Source organism: Asterias amurensis, chromosome 4 (genome assembly GCF_032118995.1).
Source record: "Asterias amurensis chromosome 4, ASM3211899v1".
Classification (NCBI taxonomy): domain Eukaryota; kingdom Metazoa; phylum Echinodermata; class Asteroidea; order Forcipulatida; family Asteriidae; genus Asterias; species Asterias amurensis.
In genome coordinates, this window is record NC_092651.1 from 6940579 (window position 1) to 6965753 (window position 25175).

The following is a 25175-nucleotide window of genomic DNA, read 5'->3' on the forward strand; positions in this document are numbered from 1 at the left end:
ACTCCCGGAAACCGAACACCTTGAGTTTGTTCACAAACTCTCAATCTCTAGTTGATACTTCTTCTTCTTCTTCTTCTTCTTCTTCTGACCGTCCCTTGTCCGCTAACAAAAGCGCCTTTCCCAAACTCGTTTGAACTTGAAACTTCACACATAGTTAGCGATTTGTTTAGGAGAAGAAACCGTGTGAGTTACGTCATGATGACGTCATCAATTCTTGAGTTATGAATATTCAAAGTTTATTAATTCAAAAAATCATAACTTTTGATCTACATAAGGGATTCTTACAATCGAAACATCATCGGAATTGTCATTGAAAACTCCGTAAACGCCCCACAGACATGACCCCATTTTGATGTTGTCTTCCGGCTCAAAAGAGAGGTTGAAAATTTCAAAATTCTCGTCTAAAGAACAACGTGAGGCCCCATTGGTATGTGCATAAACGTTGCACGTAGGCATACACACAACGTGTAGTGTACTAGCTGTGCAGCAGAGTCACGCTCCAGTGATCATCCATAGAGCGCGAAAAAGCTTCATGAAGAATAGTCTTCGTTCAAGGCGGTTAAAAACAAATATTACCGATGACGTCACGAAACATACACTTTTACTAGATGACGTAATCATGTGGTTTTGACAGTTTTTGCAATTTGAATCATTTATTACAAATCTTGAGAACAAAGCAAGGTGTAATATTTGTTTTTTAATTCAGGCTTTTACTCCCGGAAACCGGACACCTTGAGTTTGTTCACAAACTCTCAATCTCTAGTTTTTATTTACTTTTCAACTTGGTCAGGAAAAGTTATACTCCATACTTCTGATAAATACAAGTGTATGATAGCTTCCTTTATTATTATTATTTTTATTATTATTATTATTTATACAGCATAAAAACACAAACAAAGTACAAACGTATACAGAACAAAACAAAAGCCAGGGACATGTGCATGGAATTAAACAAGTTTACATAAAAACTGTAGCCCCAAGGCTTTCAATTCCAATATCCCTGGTACTTATACCCCTATACTTAGTAAAAGCAGTAGTACCAGATGTATCCTGCTATTTTTATGAGAAAAGTATATTCATAATTTATGGTGTTCAAAAAATAATTTGATTTTAAATACAAACACAAATACAACCCAACTAAACAGTGGTATTTTGTTGAAACTGTTCATAGAGATGCTTAAGTACAAAAAGTAGCTAAAGCACCACAAAATTCTACTTTATACCAGAAAAGTTAACAGCCAAAATACCATTCCACATGCATCATCTGTGACTGCTATCCTGAAAACTTTTGCTTAGCGGAAATTTTTTAGTCACTATTTGCTACCTAAGCAGCAAATTTGGCCCAAGGCAAGTCCCGACAAAGAGTTCCCTTCAAATGCTCAACACAGGAATTTTGTTTTTGATGTATTGTTTATAAAAAAAATTAATGTTTTTAATACATTTTTTTTCTAAATCTATATTTTGTTCAACACCACAGATTCACACCTCCAACCAAAGAAGAAATTGACCTGCTTAGGAGCTGTGCATCAACCCCTCTCGCGTATCTCCTGGATGCACATCGAGTTACGACCAAAACATCGATAGGCCATATCCAAAGTGGCTCAGCTCTTCCATTTCATGTTAGTAGAGTTACACAAATATATTATTACTTTGTGCTTACCAAATCCTGAAAATTTAAGGTTTCAAATCAAAATTTTCAGCTTTACAATTTGGTGTACCTTTAAGACTAACAAAGAAGTACAAGAAACCTTTACCCTTAGAGTGCTTGCTGAATTTCTTTGAATTTGGAACCCACTTTTCAGCTGAAATTAACCCCATTGTTCACCTTGTCAAAAGAGTCAACAATTACCAAGCTTCTCTGTGTAAATGAAGGAAAGTGTACATGCACATTGGGTGCAGTCAAAAGTTTAATGTGCGGTTAGAGAATGCTCAGAGTTGTTACATTATTTGTAATATTATGCAGTCCATAGGAAACAAAAAAAAGAATATATGGGTCTCTTACCTTAAAACATGGTATAATGTTTTTTCCCCCAAAACACTCCAAGCCAACAATCTTAAAGCGTGAGGTCAAACAAACCCGCGCGACAAAGGAATTGTGAAGTCATCGGCCCTGTACTATTAATTTTGTTTGATGTGGAAAATAGCGCCCTCCGTTGGCCCAAGCGGGAGAACTGTTCCCGCTGTTAAAGATCACTGTATAGAAGAGCCAGCGGTTAAAGCGATAGAAAAATGCGTGTCTTCAAACGGATAATTAGGTACTAATTAGTGAACCGATTTAGCTTCCTCCAAAATCAAGTGTGCCCAGAGGTATGGTCTATCAGATTATGTATTAAAATTCCACTATTTCTACATCATGAAGGGTACATTTACTTTACCGTGATCGAAGGCATTCTTAAAACTAAGATGACACTGTACAGGGATTATACGGTTAACGTATGGTAAAAAAAAGGCGTGTATTCAAACGGCTAATTAGGTACTAATTAGTGAACCGATTTAGCTTCCTCCAAAATCAAGTGTGCCCAGAGGTATGGTCTATCAGATTATGTAATAAAATTCCACTATTTCTACATAATGAAGGGTACATTTACTTTACCGTGAAGGCATTCTTAAAATTAAGATTACACTGTACAGGGATTATACGGTTAACGTATGGTAGAAAAGGGCGTGTATTCAAACGGCTAATTAGGTACTAATTAGTAAACCGATTTAGCTTCCTCCAAAATTAAGTGTGCCCAGAGGTATGATCTATTAGATTATGTAATAAAATTCCACTTTTTATCCAACATGAGGGGTACATTTACTTTACCGTGAAGACAGTCTTAAAATTAAGATGACTGTGCAGGTGCTATACGGTTAACGTATAGTTGAAAAAGGCGTGTCTTCAACTGGTTCATTAGGTACTAATTAGTGAACCGATTTAGCTTCCTCCAAAATTAAGTGCGCCCATAGGTATGATCTATCAGATTATGTAATAAAATTCCCTTTTTTCGGTATCATGAAGGGTACATTTACTTTACCGTGATTGCATTCTTGAAATTATATTACTGTACAGGTGCTATACAGTTAACGTATGGTGAAAAAAGGCGTGTCTTCAACTGGCTAATTAGGTACTAATTAGTGAACCGATTTAGCTTCTTTCAAAGTTAAGTGTGCCCAGAAGTACGATCTATAAGATTATTGAATAAAAAACTGTTTTTGCATTATGAAGGGTACATTTTCTTTGGGGTGAGTGCAAGTTTTTTATCAGCGTTTTTTTATGGTCTGTGTTATGAGGTCTTAATTGCGGCGGTTTATTACTAATTTATTACGCAAGCAATTATTCCTATTCAACCTCTGGATTTGCTCATTGATACATTCTTTCAGAAATGTGAATCCAATTTAATTTTGATTACACATAATTAAAAAATTCGTTAAAATCAGTAAGGATGGGAGACCAAAATTCTACCACCTTTTACTGCATGGGGTCTATTTCTTCATATTTCCCGGAATGCGCGGCCAGCTGTACTCGGTTGCTGCGTTGAAAATCTGGCCCGAAATCGGGCCAGAAACGCGGCTAACTTCAGCCTGGTATAAAGTCACTTAGCAAAGAATGATGGCGGCATCGGCAAGGACCTCCCTGCTGGTGATCATGCCAACCAGGTTAAACTCAAGACTTGGGATGTCGGCGCTCTCAGGTATTTGTAGGGCAGCAAAGAGTTCCTCAACAAACAAGACTGCCCTGATGGAATTGAAAAGCATCAACGTTAACCATGTTAATAACACGTTTGCAAGATTTAGGCATGGTGGTAGACGATTCAGCACAAATTTTGGTAAGAATGCTAACAAATAATGCACCTCACTCATTCTGTACTGTGTACATGTAGGCTATCTTTACGTCGCAGAAATCCAAACTGGCATATAAATCATGCCTGTGTCTTGTCATTGTCATATCAGCAGTTTGAACCCTAATTTTTTACAACAAACTTATGCAAGCAAGTCCCGACGGCGAGGAGGGTTATCATCAGTATCACATGGTTATTGTCGCAACTACCATGAATTTGTTCTGCCCCAAATTGATAATCGTCCGGACTTACTCATAGAAGTTTCGGTTTTGTTCCACTAATCGTCTCCCGTAACCTCAACCATACATAGGGAATAGAGACCTACTTGCGTCTATCAGTGAGGTTACGGGAGACGATAGCGGAACGAAACCGAAATAGTTCTAGCAGTAGTTTGGACTGGTCCAAACTTGCTGGAGCGTCACAACTATAGTTGGGACAGTAATTCAGAGTACCAGCGCGGAAGGTACCAGGTCCAGGGTTATCGTTTTGCTGGTTGTGTGTGCACAGATTAAACAGTCATAGTATGGTCATGGAGTACCTCTAGAAACTATGGAGAACTGTTGTAGACTCATAGAGTTATATATATAAGAACTAGAGGGCGCACTGGTGATGCTGCTTGCACAAATGCGACGGGACACAAGGAGATACATGCGCCATTCTGTAATAGTACGCGCATTGAATATGAAGTACATGTTGGAGTTTGTGTGTGTTAAACGTTACACCCGATGCTGTTTTGTCAACTTACAAAATGGCTGCATGCGCGCATGCCGGGTCGCGTATTAATTAGGCCAGTGCGCCCTATAACTCTATGGGTAGACTACCTCATGGTGTTTAGCAGTGTAGTAGTTACATGGACAGTACTTTTCTCGATCCCAGTACATGTATGTGTGTGTGTGTGGGGTCAGCATCGCTTTTGTGGCTGGAGCGCGGTGGGGTGGTAGAAGTGTTTGAGTGGGTAAATTAATTATTCTCAAGTAATTCTTGATATAGTTTTATATCGAAAATTACGCACTCGAGCCTACTTGTAAATAAAGATGAACTTTATCAAGTTGGGACGGAACAACTACAAGTTGACAGTCGTTTGACCAGTTCTTGGTCACTTTTTGAATTCACTTCTTTTTTTTTTTGCAATCTCTTTGATATCAGTTTTAACATGACATAAAACTCACCAAGTATTCACTGACAAAATAAGATTAGTTCTTTTGAAGAGGCCTTTGAGGAAAGTATTGTCACCTGTTTGACCAGTTCAGGATCAGTTGAATCTATTCTGAATCAGTAGAGTGCCCTTTATTGCAAACCCATACTCCCATTCAACAAACTGTCCCTCAAAGACACAAAACTTCAGACGTGTGTTGCCATAGACTTGGACTTCCTTTCTTTAGTGAATGTCATGCAAGGGTCTACAACAGCAGCGCAAAAACCCAGCAACAAAACCACAAAACAACAGCAAAGGCAAATGAAAAAGTGAAGCGAACCTAAAAAGCATTATTGCTAAATTTACTTTAGTTTAATTTTCTCACACCAGGGGTCGAAATTGCCACTAGCCCGCTAGCCCGGGACTACCAGATTTACAGCCGGGCTACTCATTTTTCCAGTTTGATAGCCCGACGGGCTAGTGGAAAAATAATGCAAAAATCATCATCACAAACAATAAAGAACTATGTTATTGGTGTATTGTAAAGTTTGAGCCGTGACGCGAGACATAATGTGTCTTTCGGGCTACCAAAATCTAATCAGGGCTACTAAAAATTATTGGTCACTAGCCCTGCTGACTACCATGGAAATACACTTAATTTCGACCCCTGCACACACAAAAAATCTACAAGAATTTGTTGAAGTAATGTTTCTCAAAATCAACTAAATAAACTTTCTACTGCAGTAGTATGATTTTACCTTACTTAGTAAGTTAGTGCAGCACCATTTGATGCAATGAGATGTTGAGTGATCCCGAACTGGTCAAGGGTAAGTTGCCCCCCCCCCTAAGAAGATTTTGGTAACTTCGTCTCCTCAAAAAAACAAGATGACTGCACAGTATTTACAGGAATTTTTTTTTTACACAGTCTTATCATTTTACATAAATATTTTCTGCCTCGACACTCCAATTCTAGAGGTAAGAAGTTTTAAGAGTGTTTTTCAACCAACATTTTAAACAAAAAAATGATCAATTTCGCAGACAACCTTCAGGAAAACGGCCATAATTTATTTGCTGATGATGTTTGGCACCTTATTTTGGGTTTGTTGGTTTAATGGGTGTTAATCTTCACATTTATCAACAGAAATTGGTAATAATTAGAAGTGATATAATTATTTGGTTATTGCAAAGTTGAAGTGATCCCAAACCGGTCAATGATCCGGAACTGGTCAAATGACTACTGCAATTGACGGGTGCATTTAAAGCCATTGGACACTTTCAGTACACAGTATTGTCAAAAGGCCCACACTTCGTGTATCACAACATATATATAAAATAACAAACCTGTGAAAATTGAGGCTCAATCGGTCATTAGAGTCGCGAGAATATAACGGGAAAACCCACCCTTGTTTCCGCACGTTTCGCCATGTCATGACATGTGTTTAAAATAAATACGTAATTTTCGATATTGCGAATTGATAATTGTTTTTAAATGTTTTCTCAAAAAGTAAAGCATTTCATGGAATAATATTTCAAGAGAAGTCTTTCACCATTACCTTCTGTAAACCCTGTAAGTTATTTGTAAATCTGTGAACTTTTATTATTTTTTTTTTAATTTGAACCAAAAGGGTCCAATGGCTTTAAGTATGGAACTTTCGTTATCATGATCAGCAGTGAATCATTTGATAGGCCCTGATGGATCTACTTTTATTTTTGTTTCTGTTCCGAAAGTGTCCAATGGCTTTAAAGACAGTGATTAAAGGAACACGTTGCCTTGGATCGGACGAGTTGGTCAAAACAAAAGCGTTTGTAACCATTTTTTATAAAATGCATATGGGTAGAAAGATGTTGAAAAAGTAGAATACAATGATCCACACAAGTTTGCCTCGAAATTGCGTGGTTTTCCTTCTACGGTCGGCCATTTATGGGAGTCAAAATTTTGACCCCCATAAATGGCCGACGTGTAAGTCGACGAGGTAAAAGGAAAACCACGCAATTTCGAGGCTTGTTTGTGTGGATCATTGTATTCTACTTTTACAACATCTTTCTACCCATATGCATTTTATAAAAAACGGTTACAAACGCTTTTCAAAGACCAACTCGACCGATCCAAGGCAACGTGTTCCTTTAAGTCATCCTTGCTTGAGTCAAGCCACAAGTAGTGTGATAATGTCTTGTATGCTGCTGTGACAAACTTGAATACAATTAAAAACTTATTGTTATAGTTATGTGTAAAAGAGCAGTTAAATACCCATGTCCTAGGTAGGTCGGCCCAACCATGAAGGTAGTGTCCCAACGGAAACATATTTTTGGTTGGGCAATAACATTGTCATACTAGGCAACCGTTGGCAAATGACCATGACATTGCGTTGACGTCGGCGAGAACGGTGGCCCAACATTGGCCCAACCCTTTTATTTGTTTTATGTCGTCAGCCTTTTTTTGTGGCCGACGTTTATGTCGTTAGGTGTTTTAAGGTAACGTAACATTAGGAAATCACAATTATTTTGTATCTGGACCAACGTTAGCAGCCGATTTCGTATTAACTTTCGTTTGAACTGTCAGTGTAGACAGTCTTGAGTTAAAGGCTCTGGACACCTTTGGTAATTGTCAAAGACCAGTCTCACTTAGTGTACAACATGCATTTATAACAAACCTGTGAAAATTTTAACTCAATTGAACTTAAAGGAACACGTTGCCTTGGATCGGTCGAGTTGGTCTTTGAAAAGCGTTGTAACCGTTTTTTATAAAATGCATATGGGTAGAAAGATGTTGTAAAAGTAGAATACAATGATCCACACAAACATGCCTCGAAATTGCGTGGTTTTCCTTTTACCTCGTCGACTAACACGTCGGCCATTTATGGGGGTCAAAATTTTGACTCCCATAAATGGCCGACCGTGTTAGTTCGCACAGTAGAAGGAAAACCACGCAATTTCGAGGCAAACTTGTGTGGATCATTGTATTCTACTTTTAAAACATCTTTCCAACCATATGCATTATATACAAAACGGTTAAAAACGCTTTTGTTTTGACCAACTCGTCCGATCCAAGGCAACGTGTTCCTTTAATTGGTCGTCGAAGCTGCGAGAGAATAATGAAAGAGGTCTCAAATTCAGTTCAAATATTTTAGTGAGAAATTACTTCTTTCTCAAAAAATACAATACTTCAGAGGGCACAGTTTCTCACAATGTGTTAAAATTACTATCAAACAGCTCTCCATTGTTCGTTACCAAATAAGTTTTTAATGCTGACAATTATTTGAGTCATTACCAATAGTGTCTAGGGCCTTGAAACCAAGGTGCCATTATTGAGTACAAAAATCAAACCTTAGTTTTAAAAGCAATGATTAGTTAACAATAAACTGGATGTTAAAATGTTAGCTTCTGCAGTACTTACTGCTGAAACAGCTACATGTAGCAGGCAATCTCTGGTCTAGCTTGTACTTGACACATCTGCTGTAGAATGGCAACAGATTGAATCCTGCCAGTACAGCAGACAAAATTTGCCTATGCTTGGTCCTGCTTGTGTTCACATTTGTACACTGCATGGCAGACCCACACAGTCACAAATCTGTCTTTGTCTTAGTTTACGAGGCTAGGGGCATTATGGAGCATAGCTGGTCTTGTTTCGGTTGAGCTCCAGAGAGTGTCTGGCTCAAGGTGGCTCAGACTCCTCTATTTATACACTTCTGGGCCTAAAGCGACAATAAATGGGATGAACATTATGTTGTGACTTGTTTTACTAATTTCTCAAAAACTGCAGCACCTCAGCAAGTAATAATCAAAGGGAAGCTTTCAATATCAATATCTTCAAACCATGCAAGTTTATTATAAATCTGTGGGCATTTTGAAAAAGTACAAAATCCTTTAAAGGGACACATTGGCTCACCGTGTACGCAGTTTAGGGCTGTAGAATCATAAATAATGTTTTTATAAATGGTTGCTGTAAAAATAAATCATCAAAATGTCACGTAATTAGCGAAAAATGATTAAAAAACCCAAAAGCGGTAAAAGGCCAGCGTAATCGTGTTTCCAGCCGTTGCAACTGTCAAGTCTTCGTGACATCGTCGCACAATATTGCAAGTAGACTGGTGCTTTGTTTATAGCAACGTTTTACTACGACGCAGCATAAGGATCCAGTCTATCCATAAAGTATAAACAACCAGAATATATACGGATCAGGCAAATCCTTCGACGATGGAGGTATAGTCGTGCTTCGACGTACCATGGAGCAATAAACTAGTTTATTGCTCCATGGACGTACATCAAAAGATCGTCACAAAGAACACAAAAAACTAACCCAGGATATGATGGGACAGTGACAAGTAAATAAAGCATTCCTGGCACCAACTTCCTGGTGAACTTGTGGCTGGTGGCCGACTAAATATTTGAATAGTAAAGAAATTTTGTGAGCAGTATTTTCTGCTAAACAGATGAAACTGAGGGGGCCCTGTTATTCACAGTGAAACATTTTATAATCTGGGGGTGGGTGGGTGGGGGTTGGGGGGTGAGGGGGTGGGGGGAGGGAATCGTGAGGGATTCAAAAGCGTCCTTGTGAGAATGTATTTTGAAATGTAAGCATAGCTGCAAATCTTGAAACGTAAGCCTAGCTTGACTCGGGATTGAAAGCATAACTTTTGATTTTAGTGTAACAAACCTAAATGATGTATATGGATTGTATGGATATGGAGTAGCTGCGTAGCTTGGAACGTAACCATATCTTTTGGAACGTAAGCATATCTTGGAACGTAAGCATATAGTTGGGTATCTTGGAACGTAAACGTAGCTGCATATGGATCGATAAGCATAGCTGAGAAGCTGTGTAGCTTAGAACGTAATCTTATCTTTTGAAACGTAAGCATATCTTGGAACGTAAGCGTAGCTGGGTATCTTGGAACGTAAACATAGCTGCGTATGGAACGTAAGCGTATGTTGACTCAGGATTGAAAGCGTACCTTTTGTATATATAGCGTAACTTGAGAAGGAACGTTAGCAAAACTTGGAATGTAAGCGTAGCTTGGAACGTCATATTTTGGAAGGTATAAGCGTAGCTGGATATCTTGGAACGTAAGCGTAGCTGCATATGGAACGTAAGCGTAGCTTGACTCGGGCTTGATAAACGTACCTTTTTATATTATAACATAACTTGAAGGAACGTAAGCGTAGCTGAGTAGCTGCGTAGCTTGGAACGTAACCAAATAATACCTCAACAATCTCAAAAATAACACTTCATTCACAGAATAAAAAAATATTTTTTTGACAAAATTATGCTTTGAGGGAATTTTTTTATCATATTTTTTTCAACCTTTTATACAAAATTATTTTTCACCTGTTCGTTTTTCTATCGGGGGCTCCGGTTTTTGTAATCCTTTTTTCTTCTTCATAAAACATTTTTTAAGCTACTCACACAATAACACTGTCAATATAACAAAATGCGATATTCCTACGTTTTGACAACGTCAATCTTTTTGTATGTTTCCTGAAAACTCCTAGCAAAAAGAAATTAGGAGCCATGAAACAAAACAGAGTATAATATTGGAACGTTGCGATCATAAGAAATAACGGATTTGACCCGAAGTGTACCGACTGACAAACCCACGATGACAAACATGTACTCTGATGTCTGGCTCCCAACCCCTCCCAAGCTCACGGCGAGACCCGCAAGCTGGGAGTTCATAGCGCCCGGGCTTACACCTCCAGCCCCCCATGAGACACGGCATGTGCGGTACAGGATATGCCCCGAGGCTTACGTTCCGATTGCTCCACGCTGTGGGGCCATATAACAAGCTTCCTTTACACGGACTCTTTGAATGCGAATCTTACGTTGGATTTTTCACCATTATTTACATTTTGTAGCGATAATTTGAATACATGATCTTTTTCGTTAATTACTCGTTAATAATTTTGTAAAAAAAGATTTAAATTTGGTTTGGTAAGTTACTTTTAGACGGCTGGAAGTAAAACTAGCCCGGAAGGTCACGTGATTTTTTGTACCACTTTTTGGTTAGAACAATCACGCGACCTTCGTTTTTGTTTTAAAATGCTCAAAAACGGCCAAATTTGATGATTCTTTTTAAGGACTGTTCTTTTTCATTCCTGGAAACCCGTTGAGTACATTTCTTAGTCTATTTTGTAGCCCAAATAGCCCAGTTCGGCCGGTGTGTCCCTTTAAAGCCATTGGACCCTTTCGGTAAACAGTATTGTCCAAGGCCCACACTTTGTGTACCACACCTTCTATATCAAATAACAAACCTGTGAAAATTTAAGCTCAATCGGTCATCGGTGCCGGGAGAAAACAACGGAAAAACCCCACCCTTGTTTCCGCGCAATTTGCCGTGTCATGACATGTGTTTGAAATGAATCCGTAACTCTCGTTAGCGAGAATTTATATTGTTTCGCTGTTTTCTCAAAAAGTAAAGCATTTCATGGAATAATATTTCAAGAGAAGTCTTTCACCATTTCCTTCTGTAAACCCTGTAAGTTATTTGTAAATCTGTGAACTTTTATTATTTTTTTTTTAATTTGAACCAAAAGGGTCCAATGGCTTTAAGTATGGAACTTTCGTTATCATGATCAGCAGTGAATCATTTGATAGGCCCTGATGGATCTACAAAGTAGGTTCATTGACTCGTTTACACTTAAAATTTCTGCACTCGACAGCATGTCCTGCTTATTTTTCTTGGACGCATGCACAAACACGCAGTGCATTTATCCCCACATATGCGAGGCTGCACTTCACAGGAAGGAAGGAAGGGAACCCTTGCTTAAACTTATTAAAATCAGTTTTCTTGATTTATTGATTTGATTACCATCATGCAGGTCGCCTCAGTCAGCAAGACAACTTACTCCCAAAGAGATACCTTGGCCAGCCAACCTCATTCACTCATCCCCACCTGCTGAAGACAGATGAATTAACTCCAGGAATTACTCTTCAAGAATATTTGAGTAGACGTACACGTATTATGTCTGCTGTTGGAAGTTCTTTTAATGCAACTTTTTCCAACCATGCAGTGGTTGTGTTAGCAGCTGATAAAAAGTACATGACTGATGGAATACCCTACCCATTTCGACAAAGTACAAACTTTTTGTATCTAACTGGTTTCCAGGAGCCAGATAGTGCTCTGATTTTGGAGACGGTGCCAGGAAAAGCTTTACCTGAGCACAAGGCTACTTTATTTGTGCAACAAAGGGACCCTGAAAAGGAGTTGTGGGATGGTCCGAGGGCTGGTACTGAAGGAGCGTTGCAGTTTCTTGGTATACATGAAAGTAAACCAATCGGAGAACTAAATGAAACATTACATTGCCTGGCAAAGAAAGATGAGTTAACTGTTTGGTACGATATTTTCAAGCCGTGCAATAGAAAGTTACATGAAGAGGTATACACTCACTTAATACAACCATGTCGCACAAGAGGACACTCAATTAATACCCTTGAGAACACTCTAGATTTACAAAGAGTCATTAAATCACCAGCAGAAGGAAAATTGATGAAAGCATCTGCCTCCATTGCTGCTAAGTCCATTCAAGAAGTCATCAAGTTGTCGCATCCAGGAGTGAATGAATCTTTTCTATTTGCCAAACTAGATCACAGCTGTCGTGTTCAAGGAGCTGAATTCCTTGCTTATCCTCCTGTAATAGCTGGAGGGAACAGAGCAAACACTCTTCATTACATTAGCAATAACCAAGTGGTCTTAGATAATGAGTTAGTCTTGATGGATGCAGGGTGCGAGTTCCATGGTTATGCCAGTGACATTACCAGAACGTGGCCAATTAATGGTCATTTTACTCAACCACAGGCTGAAGTCTATCAAGCTATCTTAGATATCCAGAAACAATGCATCGAAATGTGCAAAGTTGGGAGGACATTAGACCAAGTGTATTACTATATGTTGGTTGGTCTTGGTCGTCGTCTACAGCAGATGGGAATAGTTCAATCTGGTCATGAGGAACGGCAGCTTTGTAAGGTAAACGACATTCTGACATTTGTCTTTTATTTGTGTTTATTTGTGACTTGTCACTCCAATATCACTCACTGTAAACAAAAAAGGTTAACCTATTAAACACATGAGTACTTAAAACACCACGTGCAAATATTTACAATCCAGGTCTTTGTTCTAACTTCTTGGTGATTGGATCGCAATACCCTTGTTATATCTATAGGTTATGTTACTAAACAAAATTGAATCTTTTCATTTGATGTTGAAAGAAAAGAGGTTACAAGTAGCAGTGTGAGGAAGGATTAATAACTGAAAGACTGCAAAAGTTTGTTTTTCATCATGTTCATAAAGTTCACAATTTATTTCATACTACCCCCTATTTATGTTTTGGGTATCGCCCAAAAGTTTAAAGTGCCATCAATTGTGCTTTTAACTTCCTGATTTATGTGATAGCTAAACTAAATTTTGAAAATTTGCATTTTTGTACCAAGTTCTTTCTGCTTTAATACATGTAGCACTTGATGCATCTGCAAGAAAGGTTGACAAAACAGTGGAACTCTCCTCCATGTACATTACCACACATCTTTCAAAGAATCAGGAAGCAACATTTACTACTATTTTACCTGCAATCATACACACAAGGACAAAGCGCACCCTTCAATGTAGAAAGATTGACTATAGCAGGATTTGAGAAACGATTCATTTAGAAGCAATTTCAGATTAAACTGCATTTTAATCCCTGTGTCTATAACCACAAATAGAAGGGCATTGATTCCCAAAGTGTAAGCCCGGTTCATGCAATTATGAACAGAAGCAAATTCGATGTGAATTTGACGTCGCAACCCTCCTTTCGTAGTGATATTTGCAAGTGAGTAGAGCAGAGTTGGAACTACTACAAATTATTTGTTGCGAATTTGTGACGTCAACATTCACTTCGCATTTGCATTCGCTGGAAGTATGAACCGGGCTTAATACATTTGGCTTATCAATTAGGACTGCTTCTTTCTAAGTACGATTTTATGGTGGTTTTTTTCAAGTTACTACCAAAGGTAGGCCTTTAGCCTCCCTTTAAATGGTCTTTTGATACTCAAGTTGTTTTCAATACCCACATGACTTGCGCAGTCTAAATACATGCTAAATAATCAGCGCTCCCTGTTGCTTTGATGAATGCACTCCCATAGGGCTGTGTAGAATCTGGTTTGCAGTGACTGTCGGCTTAAACTTGATATATGTTATTTATGGTATGTTGTGTTGGTATTTAGATAGCCAAGCAGTACTGCCCTCATCACGTTGGCCACTACTTGGGAATGGATACACATGATACTGGATGTGTTTCAAGAAATAGTCCACTTCAGCCAGGTATGGTGGTTACTATAGAGCCAGGTGAGTTGTATAACATCAAGCACGGGTAAAAGAGGGTAGGGACTAGTTCTTTCACGGCCGTTTAAAACAGGCAATTCGAGCCTGCAAGGTTTTTAATGGCCGTGAAAGAACTAGTAGCTACCCTTTATTCCTATTCATAAATACCTTTTTGGTTAAAAGGCGTTATAAAGTAAGGACCTCTGTAAAACTTGTCCGTTTCCGATGTGGTTGAGCTCTGTCATGTTTCTACCTCCATGGTATGTATGTTACATGTAGGATGTACAACGTCTGTGTGTTGCATGTCTATTTCCGACAGTTTCCGGTTCCTTTCGTGCGCCTGCGTGTATAGTCTTGCTGCAACACGTTCTGGTTTACCTTTCACGCGCAGCGCGGCCAACTCACCGACTGTGCCTCATTGCCCGTAACAAGAAACATCTTGCATCAAGACTAGCGCGGAGTATCCGCACACACCCGGTTATAAACACTGGTCATTATCAAAGGTTTAAGCACCCCCACGTGACGCACTCTCCACCAATAGGAATAGCGAAACGTTCTGAGGTATTTATGATTGACTTATTACAAGTTTTTTGTTTATGCCCCGCCTAGCGAAGCAAGCCAAAGGGGCACGTGTTTGGTGTGTGTGTGTGTGTGTGTGTGTGGGTTTGTATTCAAACCGGGGACCTATAACAAAAGGGATAATGGGGTCCACAATGAACAAGGGAGGGTCTCCGATTGCAGGGGTTCACACACTTGTGGGTGTGTGTGCGTGATCATTGTCTGAGTGATAACTCCAGAAGGACTTGGTGGGTCAACTCCAAACCTGGTTTGTGGATTGGCCTAGGGATCTCCTAAATCCGATTGTTTTTTTGACCCCCTCAGTTTAAAATATTACGGTCATTATGCCTAAAACAACAGAAATGTTGTCTGAGCAGTATTTAGAATAGTTTTAATTTATTTTTCAAGGTCTGTATATTCCTGAGACTGACACCAATGCTCCAGCCAAATTCCGTGGTATTGGGATCCGAATTGAAGATGATGTACTTATCACATCTGCTGGACCACAAGTTCTCTCCCAAGAATGTCCAAAGGAGATCAGTGACATTGAAGAGCTGATGAGAAGGTAGTACAATGTGTATACATGTATCATTTGAACATGGACGGCAAGCCTGTCACACAGTACCTTACTCTATTCGATGCCTACAAGACTCTGACCTTTATAGCTAAATACTTCGAGTTGTAGTACTAAAACAAATATATTTTACTATGTAATTTATTCAAATGCACAGTACAGGATGGTTCAAAATAAAATTATACAATTAGAAAAATGTATCCCAACTGGATTTTTATAAAGTAACAAGAATCTGGCACTAAGTATTGGTGGACCAAGGTCCTAGCTTTTTAATTTGTACCAAATCAGTCCCTGGCTGTTCCGCATGAGTGAGCACTAGCTAATTACTTTTGTCAGATTTTAATTGGCTTGTGCACAAAAGTGAAAGGATTTTAATAGAAGGGCAATTCCACCAAAAAGTGTCCTCGGCCCAAAAAATTGAAGTCAAATTTGTGGATTTAAATTTAAAGTAGCAAGAAAGAGTGATACCCAGTGATTTCAAATCTAGCTTTGTTTCATTTTTTTTTTTGGTTTTCCATGTTTTTCATCGTTTATCAAAAAAGTTTTTTTTGAGCCAAATTCATGATTTTTGGGGAATGTTTGGCACAATTGTCTAAAATGCCCTCCTGGTTACATTTTAGATGATATTCCAATTATTCTTGGCTTAAAACATATAACTGGTGGTAAGTATTCACAATTTTAAAGAAACTTCATTGTCAATTTATTCACATGTTGCTGCCATTCGTTTTAATTAGCCCTTAATTACCAATTATGAAATGTAATGTCCATGACATTGCATGGTGTTTAGTTTTATATTTTAAAGCCAGTATGAGACATTTTCATGAGACTTCATACGCAAAGCTAGTTTTTAGGGGCTAATCCTATAATGCAAGAAAATCAATAAAAAATTAATTACAACTGTGCTAACGAGCGTCATGGACATTACATTTAGCGTCATGGACATTACGTCATGGACATTACATGTCACATGACACTTACCTTTTTGAAGGTAAATGCTACAATTTATCAATTGGACCTATTGTAGGTAAACCTGGACTAGTCAAAGAGAACATTTGTCATAGACCTCATCAGAAATTTACTTCAAGCTCTTTTTTAGCAGCGCGTTTAGTGGCAACATCGTGCACAGATTCTACAAACTGACAGCTCAAATCCGAGATTTTCAGGTGAGTTTTCTCATGGAACTGTTCTTTGCTAAAACATTCAAGTGACATTGAAATATATATGTGAACTGTTGGTGAGACATGTTTAGATGAATGTAGGACATTATAAACAGACTTTATCATCAAAGAAGACTTCTCAAGGCCTAGGCGTAATGCAGATTTGTACACATCTATGGATAGCTTGGATACAAAGACATCATACATAAAGTAATTTTTTATTTTTACATAATTTCAGAATGGCTAGACTTGAGTACAGAGGCAGAAAAAGTATAGAGAGAAAACAAGACAAAACATGGGAACATGATTGTGATAAACAAAGCCCCATGCAGCCAATCTTTCCCTCATTTGTTGTTCTCTGTTCTTGTTTTGCAGGTCAATCTAGGTGGAACGTGTAGAGGATGACCTCAATGACTGTCTCGTATTTGGAAAACTAAGGAAGCATCTACGATTGACCTGTTCCTCCCAAGAAGTCCTCCCAACTCATTTTAACTGATCTTCTGGGAATTGTTCTCCCAGTCTTGAACAAAGCAGTATTCAGATCAACTTTGAAAATTACAGAAACCTTTGATGTTTATTTTCCATTTACTGTCATCACAAAATGTTGACGCAAGATGTTCAGTATATTACTCAAGATGAACAATTACCATGTGAGAAACACAAAAAAAGGAATTATGTTCAAGTTAATTAGAAAAAAAGGTTACTTCATGTATACCTACATCTCTGGTCTATCATAACTACTCCAAGGCAGAAGCCAGCCTGGTTGGATGTGGACGGAAAGTGCAAAAAGGGGACTTACCGAGGGGCGGGGTTTAAGTGAGATTCTGGGGGAGGATTGGTTCTTAAAAATGTTTGGAAGAGGTTAAACATTAAGATAGGGACATTCATTTTAGTTTAAAACCCATATTAAGAGCAAGGCAGCACATGGGTTTACAAATTCAGGGTAAAAGCATGATGCATCATTTTACAAGTTTGACGTAATGTCCATGACGCTAAAAATAACCCAAAATGTAATGTCCATGACGCTCTATTAAGATGTGTAACAAGAAAGTTGACAGGTTTTCTTAAAAATATTATCAATGTTCATGTTAACTACTTCCCTGTTTAGCAAATAAAAAGGTATTCTAAAAATTTTGAACTTTAACTTCACAGAGTTTTGGAATTGAGTGTGTTGTACCCAAAACCCACTTCCGTTTTTCGTAATGTCCATGACGCTCGTTAGCTGTGCTCTGACTCCTTAATTAATTTGAACTTTTCCAAATACATAGTATCATTTGACTTACTAGGACACAAGATACTAGTATCAAGCACAAAACTCTAAATCAAAGCTACTTGGTGTGTTTAACTGACCAACAAAGTTCTAAAAATGTCTCAAAACGTAATGTCCATGACGTGGAATTGCCCAGAAGCAAACACCGTAGTAGGAAGGAAGGGTATGTGCTTTGTTGCTCACAAATTTGCTAAGAAATCGGATGAACCCTCAGTCCTCCATGAGTCTACCAAGTTCCGACGCAGGCCAAATGGAAATCATTATGGCGAATGCAACATCAGATGTTTGCAGCAGATCGACCAGTTCTGGGTCGGTAAGACAGTCCTTGTTCCAGTAGCCTGTTACTGGTACTATTTAACATTTTTGTAAACTGTGTTGGACAGGGAATGTTTGGGTACTCTGCGGAACTCTTGAAGCACTGCAGAGACACTGCATTAGTACGATGGTACTCCGATACCAAAAAGGATCTCTGTTGTGGTGTGTACTGTGGATGAACCGAGCTGTACTCAATTCAGTGCATAAACGTTGAAATGTACGATGACTTTCAGTTTCAAATCAAAGCTTGACATTCTGTCATGTGACATAAAAAATTTGTGAGCAGCAAAGCACATACCCCACTTGCACCATGCCCATACTACGGGTTGTGCTGTTGCAACCCTTTCACTTTTGTGTGCAAGCCAATTAAAATTTATTTTTAACACATGTCATGACAAGGCGAAACGCGCGGAAACAAGGGTGGGGTTTTCGTTGTTTTCTCCGGACTCCGATGACCGATTGAGCCTAAATTTTCACAGGTTTATTATTTGATATAGAAGTTGTGGTACACAAAGTGTGGGCCTTGGAAAACACTGTTTACCGAAAGGGTCCAATGGCTTTAAGTAATAAGCTAGTGTTCACTCATGCGGCACAGCTGAGGATTGGTTGAAATTAAAAAGCTATGACCTTGGTCCACCAATACGTAGGGCTATAAAAAATCCAATTGCGACATTTTTTCTAATATACTTTTTTTTTAAACACCCTGTTCACGTGTATCAGAATGTAGTGCAATTTTGCAAATAATTTATAAGCCTCATTGTTTATAAGCCTCAGTACAAAAAGATTGGAGAGATTCAGCTGACAACAGACACTGACAACCTTAAGTACATGTAGCTGCACAGAAGTACCCAGAAAAGATGCGTCAGTGGTGAGCCAGTCAAAATGTGTTGCCAGAAGCACACTTGAAGTTCGGAAGTCAAGGGGGCGGGGTGTGGCTGGCAGGCCTAAAATGTAGCAAAACATTTGTCTGACAGCTTAATACTTTATACTGGGAATGGTGTTTTTGGTTATTAACATGGTTTCAGATGGTTCCTCCAATGTTTAACCTGGGGGCGGAGCTCCATAAAGGGGAGGTTTTAGTATATATTTTAAGAGGCTGTATCGTATAAACGATATGGAGTATGGATTTAATTGTTGTTGATTTTTAGTTCATTTTAGCCATAGTGGAACAATTAGACAAATGATCACATGTACTTCTGAGCTGATTTGACAACAGGTTAATTTCAACCCATAGGTTTGTACAGTAAACATTCAGGGGAGGGGGTGTCTGGCAGGCCTAATGCAGCAGAAAATTTGTCTGGCGGTTGATATGTTTTATTTAGCATCATGTTAATGACCATTTCCACTTGGTTTCATGATGGGGGTCCATCCATATCTGACTATGTCAGGTTACCCCTAAATGTTCCTGTACTCAAATATTGGTACCTTGTTCATTTAACCAAAGAAGTGTGGGCTGCCGCTCTATTGACTTGTCGCAACACTCCCTGACGCTGGACCATTCATGTTAACATACCTAATAGAAGTTGGTCCCAGCCAACGTCAGCGAGCGGTCTTCGCTATAGGCTACCGCAAGGACCACAGTGCACCACAGTAAATTAATCCCCACATTAACACACCCACTCCCAAATGGCCAGAAAGAGACAGCAATGACAGGAATGGACATAGTCCCATTTAGAGTGACTTTAACTTGTTTAATTTATACTCATTCATCCAATCTCTTCTCGTCTATATTACAAAATCTACTACAAAAGTTATTCGGCTAATCTGTAATTACACTAACTTTCCCTTTAATCAAATGATTTCCAAAGATAATAATGATGCATATTAGGGTAAATGATTGTGTAAAGCTTGATTTAATTATTGCCTCCCACTAAAGCGTGAGGCTCCTTCCCTGATTATTGAACACAACACTCACGTTAATTATAGATGGTTCTGGACCTGATGGTCGCAGTAGGGGAAAAAAAAGGGCACGACCCACACCCGCTCCGTCCTTTTATGTCTTCGCTCTAGGTTGGCACCCTCCAAAAAACATACCTTATTCCCTAAAGTGACAGCTAGGTTCTAGCCAGGCTATGTTGCTATAGCGAACTAAACATCTTCAGCAAATCACCGTTGCAGGTTCTTCATCTGCTTCCCACTGAATGGTTGGGGTAGGTGACAGGACAATTTCTGCAACTTCCTCAAATGGTGCCTCGTCCTGCTGTTCAGGGGTATTCTCGTCTGCGTTGCTTCCCTCCGACTCTCCAGGCTTGTCTGCTGCTAACTTTTTGGATAGAAGCAATACACCGATCGATTAAGCCAGGCCCAATTATCATTGACCAATCACAACCGCGAAATCTGATCACCATTGGAACCGTTTGGTGATCTTTGCACTAATGGTGATCGGGTTTCGCGGCTGTGATTGGTCAACTGGTAAGGAGGCGGGGCGTAATGGATTGGTCTATTACTTTGAACTTGAGTGCGTAACTACTGCAGGTGCACTTTCCTCATCATTAGGCGCCTTCGACAGGGTGCACGGATTGTAAGGTCGCTTCTCTTTTCTAGCCCTTTTTCCCTCATCACCTGCAACGTTTCCTCTTCCTTTTGGGGGATGAGGTACTTGTTGCCTTCACAACTTTTCCTGTCATCGCTCTTTGACGTCTGCTCGCGCCCATTCTCACCTTCATGGCTGCACCTACTACTAGTCGCTCTCACAACTTTCTTGTTATGGCCCTGAGGCGTCTCTCCACCAGTCCATGCCTATTGTTGGCTTTATGGCTACTACTGGGGGTCTTTGTGGGCCTCCTTTCGCCTGTATCCGAGCAGGTGCTTTTTCTCTCCCAGGCTCAAGCATTTTTGCCTCTATCTGGTCGACCTCATCCACCCTCTCAGGATGGCAGTTACGGCAGTGGGCCCATAAGTTGTCTTGCCTACCATTCTTGTGTGAACATCTCCCACACAAACTTCTCTTATATGCATAGACATCTTGCATTAGGGGCATTCTGTCTTCTTTCCTTTCTGGTCTTTTTAGGGGGTTCCTCGTTATCTCTCCCCATTATTATTCACATAATGCTTTTACTGCCTGCAATGACACACAAAGAAGAACTGGTTAATGTTGTGATTTATATAAACTGCTTTAACTGCTACACTCCGTCTACATCTACATCTATTTACACTCTTTCCCAATTACAAAGTATAGCTATTTGGCCTTTTACTCTCACGTGGTGGGTTTCCCCCTTGTGTGTGGGACCACGGGCCTATAGCTAGACTACTTGTAGTGTGTCCCTTCGAGGTTCTGCCACTACTTTATTCTGCCCCTTCTTGCAACTCACTGTTGTCTTATTATCTACCATCGACAATTGGGTTTGCTCAGATAGATGCACTAGTGTATTCAGAGAGGTTCCTTCAGTTGTTAAGGAAGATGGAAATTCGAAATCAATCTCGTCTGGAGCTAAACTGGGACTCTGTGATGCCTGTTCTTGCACACCTTGAATATGAATGTTGCTCTCACTATTCACAAGATTTTCCTCCAAACTGGGTCTCATCGGTGGCTCCAGCTACCCATTTTTCTGCTCACCTTTATTGGGTTTCGACCTGTCACAGTAAACCACCTTCTTCCCTCGCTGACTCCTTTGAATTCTACAAGTAACGTCGGGCAGCTTGTACAATGTATGTAATTAGATATGGCCCCTCCCATCTGCATTGTAGTTTTGCAGGGTTGTGCAAGCTTGTTTAGGATTGCTCGGCGGTTGTAGTGTGCCTTTTGCCTTCTGCTTTAGGCATTCTCCTGCCCTAGTTTGAGCTGCTCTCATCTGCTGTCGCTATTTTAGCCTTGATCAAGGCGCTACAGCCAGCCGCGACCTGCAAAATCCCAGTCCCCGTCACTGAGTTCCGCCAGCGCACCCCATACATAACACAGTGCATATAATACGTGTACAGCGTATGTACACACACATACCTACTGTATGTATGTACATTACATGTACCATCTGTATGGTACACGTATGGTACATCATGAGTACTTTCTAAGTAGCGCCTTGATGGTTTTGTATCTGCCAAAATTTAGGGCGGAGCTCATTATGGTAATATTCACTAACAACCCGTTCTCATTGGTTGTTGGTTGACCTATAAACTCTTGCTGCGATGTCAATTACAACGTTCTGCAAGCACACGCACGTGCTCCGACGTAAACAACAAGCCGTGGCTGCTGTGCAAAAAAATGCAATGGCGGCGGGCGAGAGGAAGAAATCCCTACCCTAAAACAAAGTTGTGTAAATCAATGGTGTATAATTTGCAACAGTAGCCTACATCGTGGCACAACTGCAGAAGCTTTCAACAAGATAAAACAACCAAGTTTAATGCACCAATCATGGATTTAGAAATACGAAGGAAGAAAATGGGACCATACAGTGTGTGAAGTGTGTTTGAGAAAAGTTCAAAAAGTATCAAGGTGTCATGGGTTTCCGGCAATGGCTACTTGGTTAGAATTATGTTGGGCATACCCCATCCCCTTGAAGCACTAACATTTAATAAGATTCTGTTTTCCCCATTTCAGACCAGATGAGATAAGAAACCCAGCTGTTTATTTTGTCTACACATATTATGCGTTACGTTTCTCGCAGTAAATCAAAGTTGGGGATCGAAAATAAATTATGTGTTGGTCAAAAACATAGCAGACGGTAGAAGATGGCGTGTGGCTGAACAACAACTACAAGTAAAGATCAATTTCATAAACTAACTCTCGCCATACTACTACACTACAACGTTACACTTATAGTAAAGCAGCTTCCCATTCAGGGACAAATCTACCAGCTACATTGTACTGATGCTAGTCCTCGTGTTATAATGAAACGCAAGACAACGGGGTCAAGGAACCCCTCCTCACTTTGAAGTTTTTTGACACCGTACCGACCGAGCGAGGCTTGTCCGGCTCACATCGGTAGCCCGAGTACCGTCCGGCAGCGCATTCAGACCCATTATACATCATAGTGACACCACGCTCATGTCCATACAGCTAGCTAGCGTACAGCGTTACACACACTAACATACACACATGGACGTGGCATGATTGCTAGCAGTAATACGTCATTCTCAATCGCGCTTGTGATTGGCCAATGTTTAGAATGACATGCCCAGATCATGCACGCCCTTTTATCGGAATTCCGATAAAGCTGTTACAGACCCATCAAGGCTGTTGTTTGAGCCACGTGTGCGAGGTTGAAAGTAGAAAGACACGACCGTACTCACGACTTCGCTATACAGTTCTCACTGTACAATGTACTGTACATACAATGTACTGTATACATGTACATTGTTCGTGTATGCACAGCATGCAGACTGCCGAATCGCGCCGGGCCGGGGCACACTACGCCAACAGCCTTGAGTCAAGGCTATCGCTATTTATATGTATATGCATGATCAGTCTCCACAGTCTCTATGTCATCTTCCATCACCCTCCAGAAACCGTAACCAAGTCTGTTACTTGACAGCTAGGTTCTAGCCAGGCTCTGTGCTACAGCAAAATAAAAATCTTCAGCAAATCACCACCATTAGAAACTGTATTGCGTTACAAAAGATTGGTACAATCTCACCAGTGAAAAAAAAACCTACTCAAAATCAAAGCATGGGCAAAGTTCACTTAAGGACCTTTCGTAGACTAGTGGCAAGTCTAAATAGCACTCTTGCTCAAAAACATGTCATGTTATGTACAAGGCAGTATCAGCTGCTAAAGTCAACAATGGTTGGCTGTGATAACTACATTAGACCCATGAGTTACAATGTACGTGGCTCTCCTGGTGAACATAAAATACTCTGCCGTCGAGTTACTGTCATAAAAAAACAATGTCTTTTTTTTGGCCATTATCCGCTTTTGTTTGAATATAAGAAATTATTTTACCAATGATCTTTCCTTTTGTTTTTCTTAACGACAGCAATCATTTGGAGGGCTAAAATCAAAGTGTATAACCATGACTTGTATGCCAAGTATTGTAGGAGAATAGAGAATTTCAAAGAGTTTTATGTTCAGTAAAATTCATTAAGTTTCAAGTTTTGGTTATGTTTGAAGTGTCCTCTTCTTGATTTCACAAAACACTAAGATTCATTTTAGTTTTAACCGTTGTCAATATTGCTAGATCAATTTGTATATATTGTAACATGCCAGAGAGGTAATGCACTCTGATTAGTCAAGTGCGTGACTTGGTTCCAAGTCTGTGATCATGGCTTTTAGTCTACCCGATAGCAAACAGATTATTGGCTGAATTAACCTCCGTCATCATTGGCCTACGATCACAGACTTGGGACCAATGTCAACAGTTTGTACGTGGACGGAACACTCGGATTCAATAAAATAAACATTAAAATTTAAACCGTTTATACCACAGGAAATAGCACAAAAATGCGACATTGATCATGTACGTATATATAATCTGTGATCAACTAACAGTTTGGAAACACACAAAAAACAAAGTGATTTAAAAAAAACTCATTCAAAATCCGGTAAAAAAAACGTTTGAAGTTCTTTGAATGATTCCTTTCAAATCAAAGGTATCACAATGTTTCGTCTAGCAGATAAGGATCCATTGTTTGTCATGTTTATTTTTCAACGATTCAAAATTAGATCTTGTATTATTTTATGTATAAATTATATATATCGCACTGTATACATACAGAGCACTGGAGCACTATAAAATAAATGGCTCGATTTTACAGAAAATGCTGAAGCGAATATATCCTATTTGGATTAGACGCAGCCAACGGCTGTGTGTGGTCTACTGATGATTGGTCATCTCTCTGGCATTGTTTTGTTATGCAAATGTTGATTGTGAATAATATAAATATTCCATATGAACAAGAGAATCAAGTCTGAGATTGCGAGTAAGAGCGTGTGATATCAAATCTGCGGAGGAATTCTGTGTGGCTGATGCAGAGAAATAACCGCACTCAGCCACACATAATCAAGTGCGGGTGAATTAACATGTGATATAATGACTTTGTGAGCTAGCGAATAAATGGCCTCTAAACAAGCAAGTATGCATTGTGCTTGTTTTATTTGCGTATTGTTTTTGTTTATAATT

At 39.5% G+C, this 25175-nt stretch overlaps 1 protein-coding gene across 2 annotated transcripts; it reads left to right on the forward strand.

Annotated features, from left to right (window-relative positions):
- The first annotated feature begins 3586 nt into the window (after positions 1-3586).
- Positions 3587-25128, forward strand: LOC139936698 (xaa-Pro aminopeptidase 3-like). 2 transcript variants are annotated; one of them, XR_011786001.1, is made up of 5 exons: positions 3587-3809; positions 11773-12917; positions 14153-14273; positions 15216-16544; positions 16914-25128. XR_011786001.1 is itself a non-coding variant. In XM_071931571.1 (4 exons), exons 1-4 carry the CDS (start codon positions 3590-3592, stop codon positions 15374-15376), a joined length of 1647 nt encoding a protein of 548 aa, XP_071787672.1. In that variant the 5' UTR covers positions 3587-3589; the 3' UTR covers positions 15377-25128. The 2 variants fall into 2 exon arrangements, 1 of the variants encoding a protein (XP_071787672.1); XM_071931571.1 differs by having other exon boundaries at positions 15216-25128.
- The last annotated feature ends 47 nt before the right edge of the window (positions 25129-25175 follow it).

Excerpts from the sequence above, each read along its gene's own strand:
- LOC139936698 (XM_071931571.1), top strand. The coding sequence starts at position 3,590 with ATGATGGCGGCATCGGCAAGGACCTCCCTGCTGGTGATCATGCCAACC. Across the intron at positions 12,918-14,152 it reads AGGAACGGCAGCTTTGTAAG|ATAGCCAAGCAGTACTGCCC; the intron begins GTAAACGACATT and ends GTTGGTATTTAG. Across the intron at positions 14,274-15,215 it reads GGTGGTTACTATAGAGCCAG|GTCTGTATATTCCTGAGACT; the intron begins GTGAGTTGTATA and ends TTATTTTTCAAG.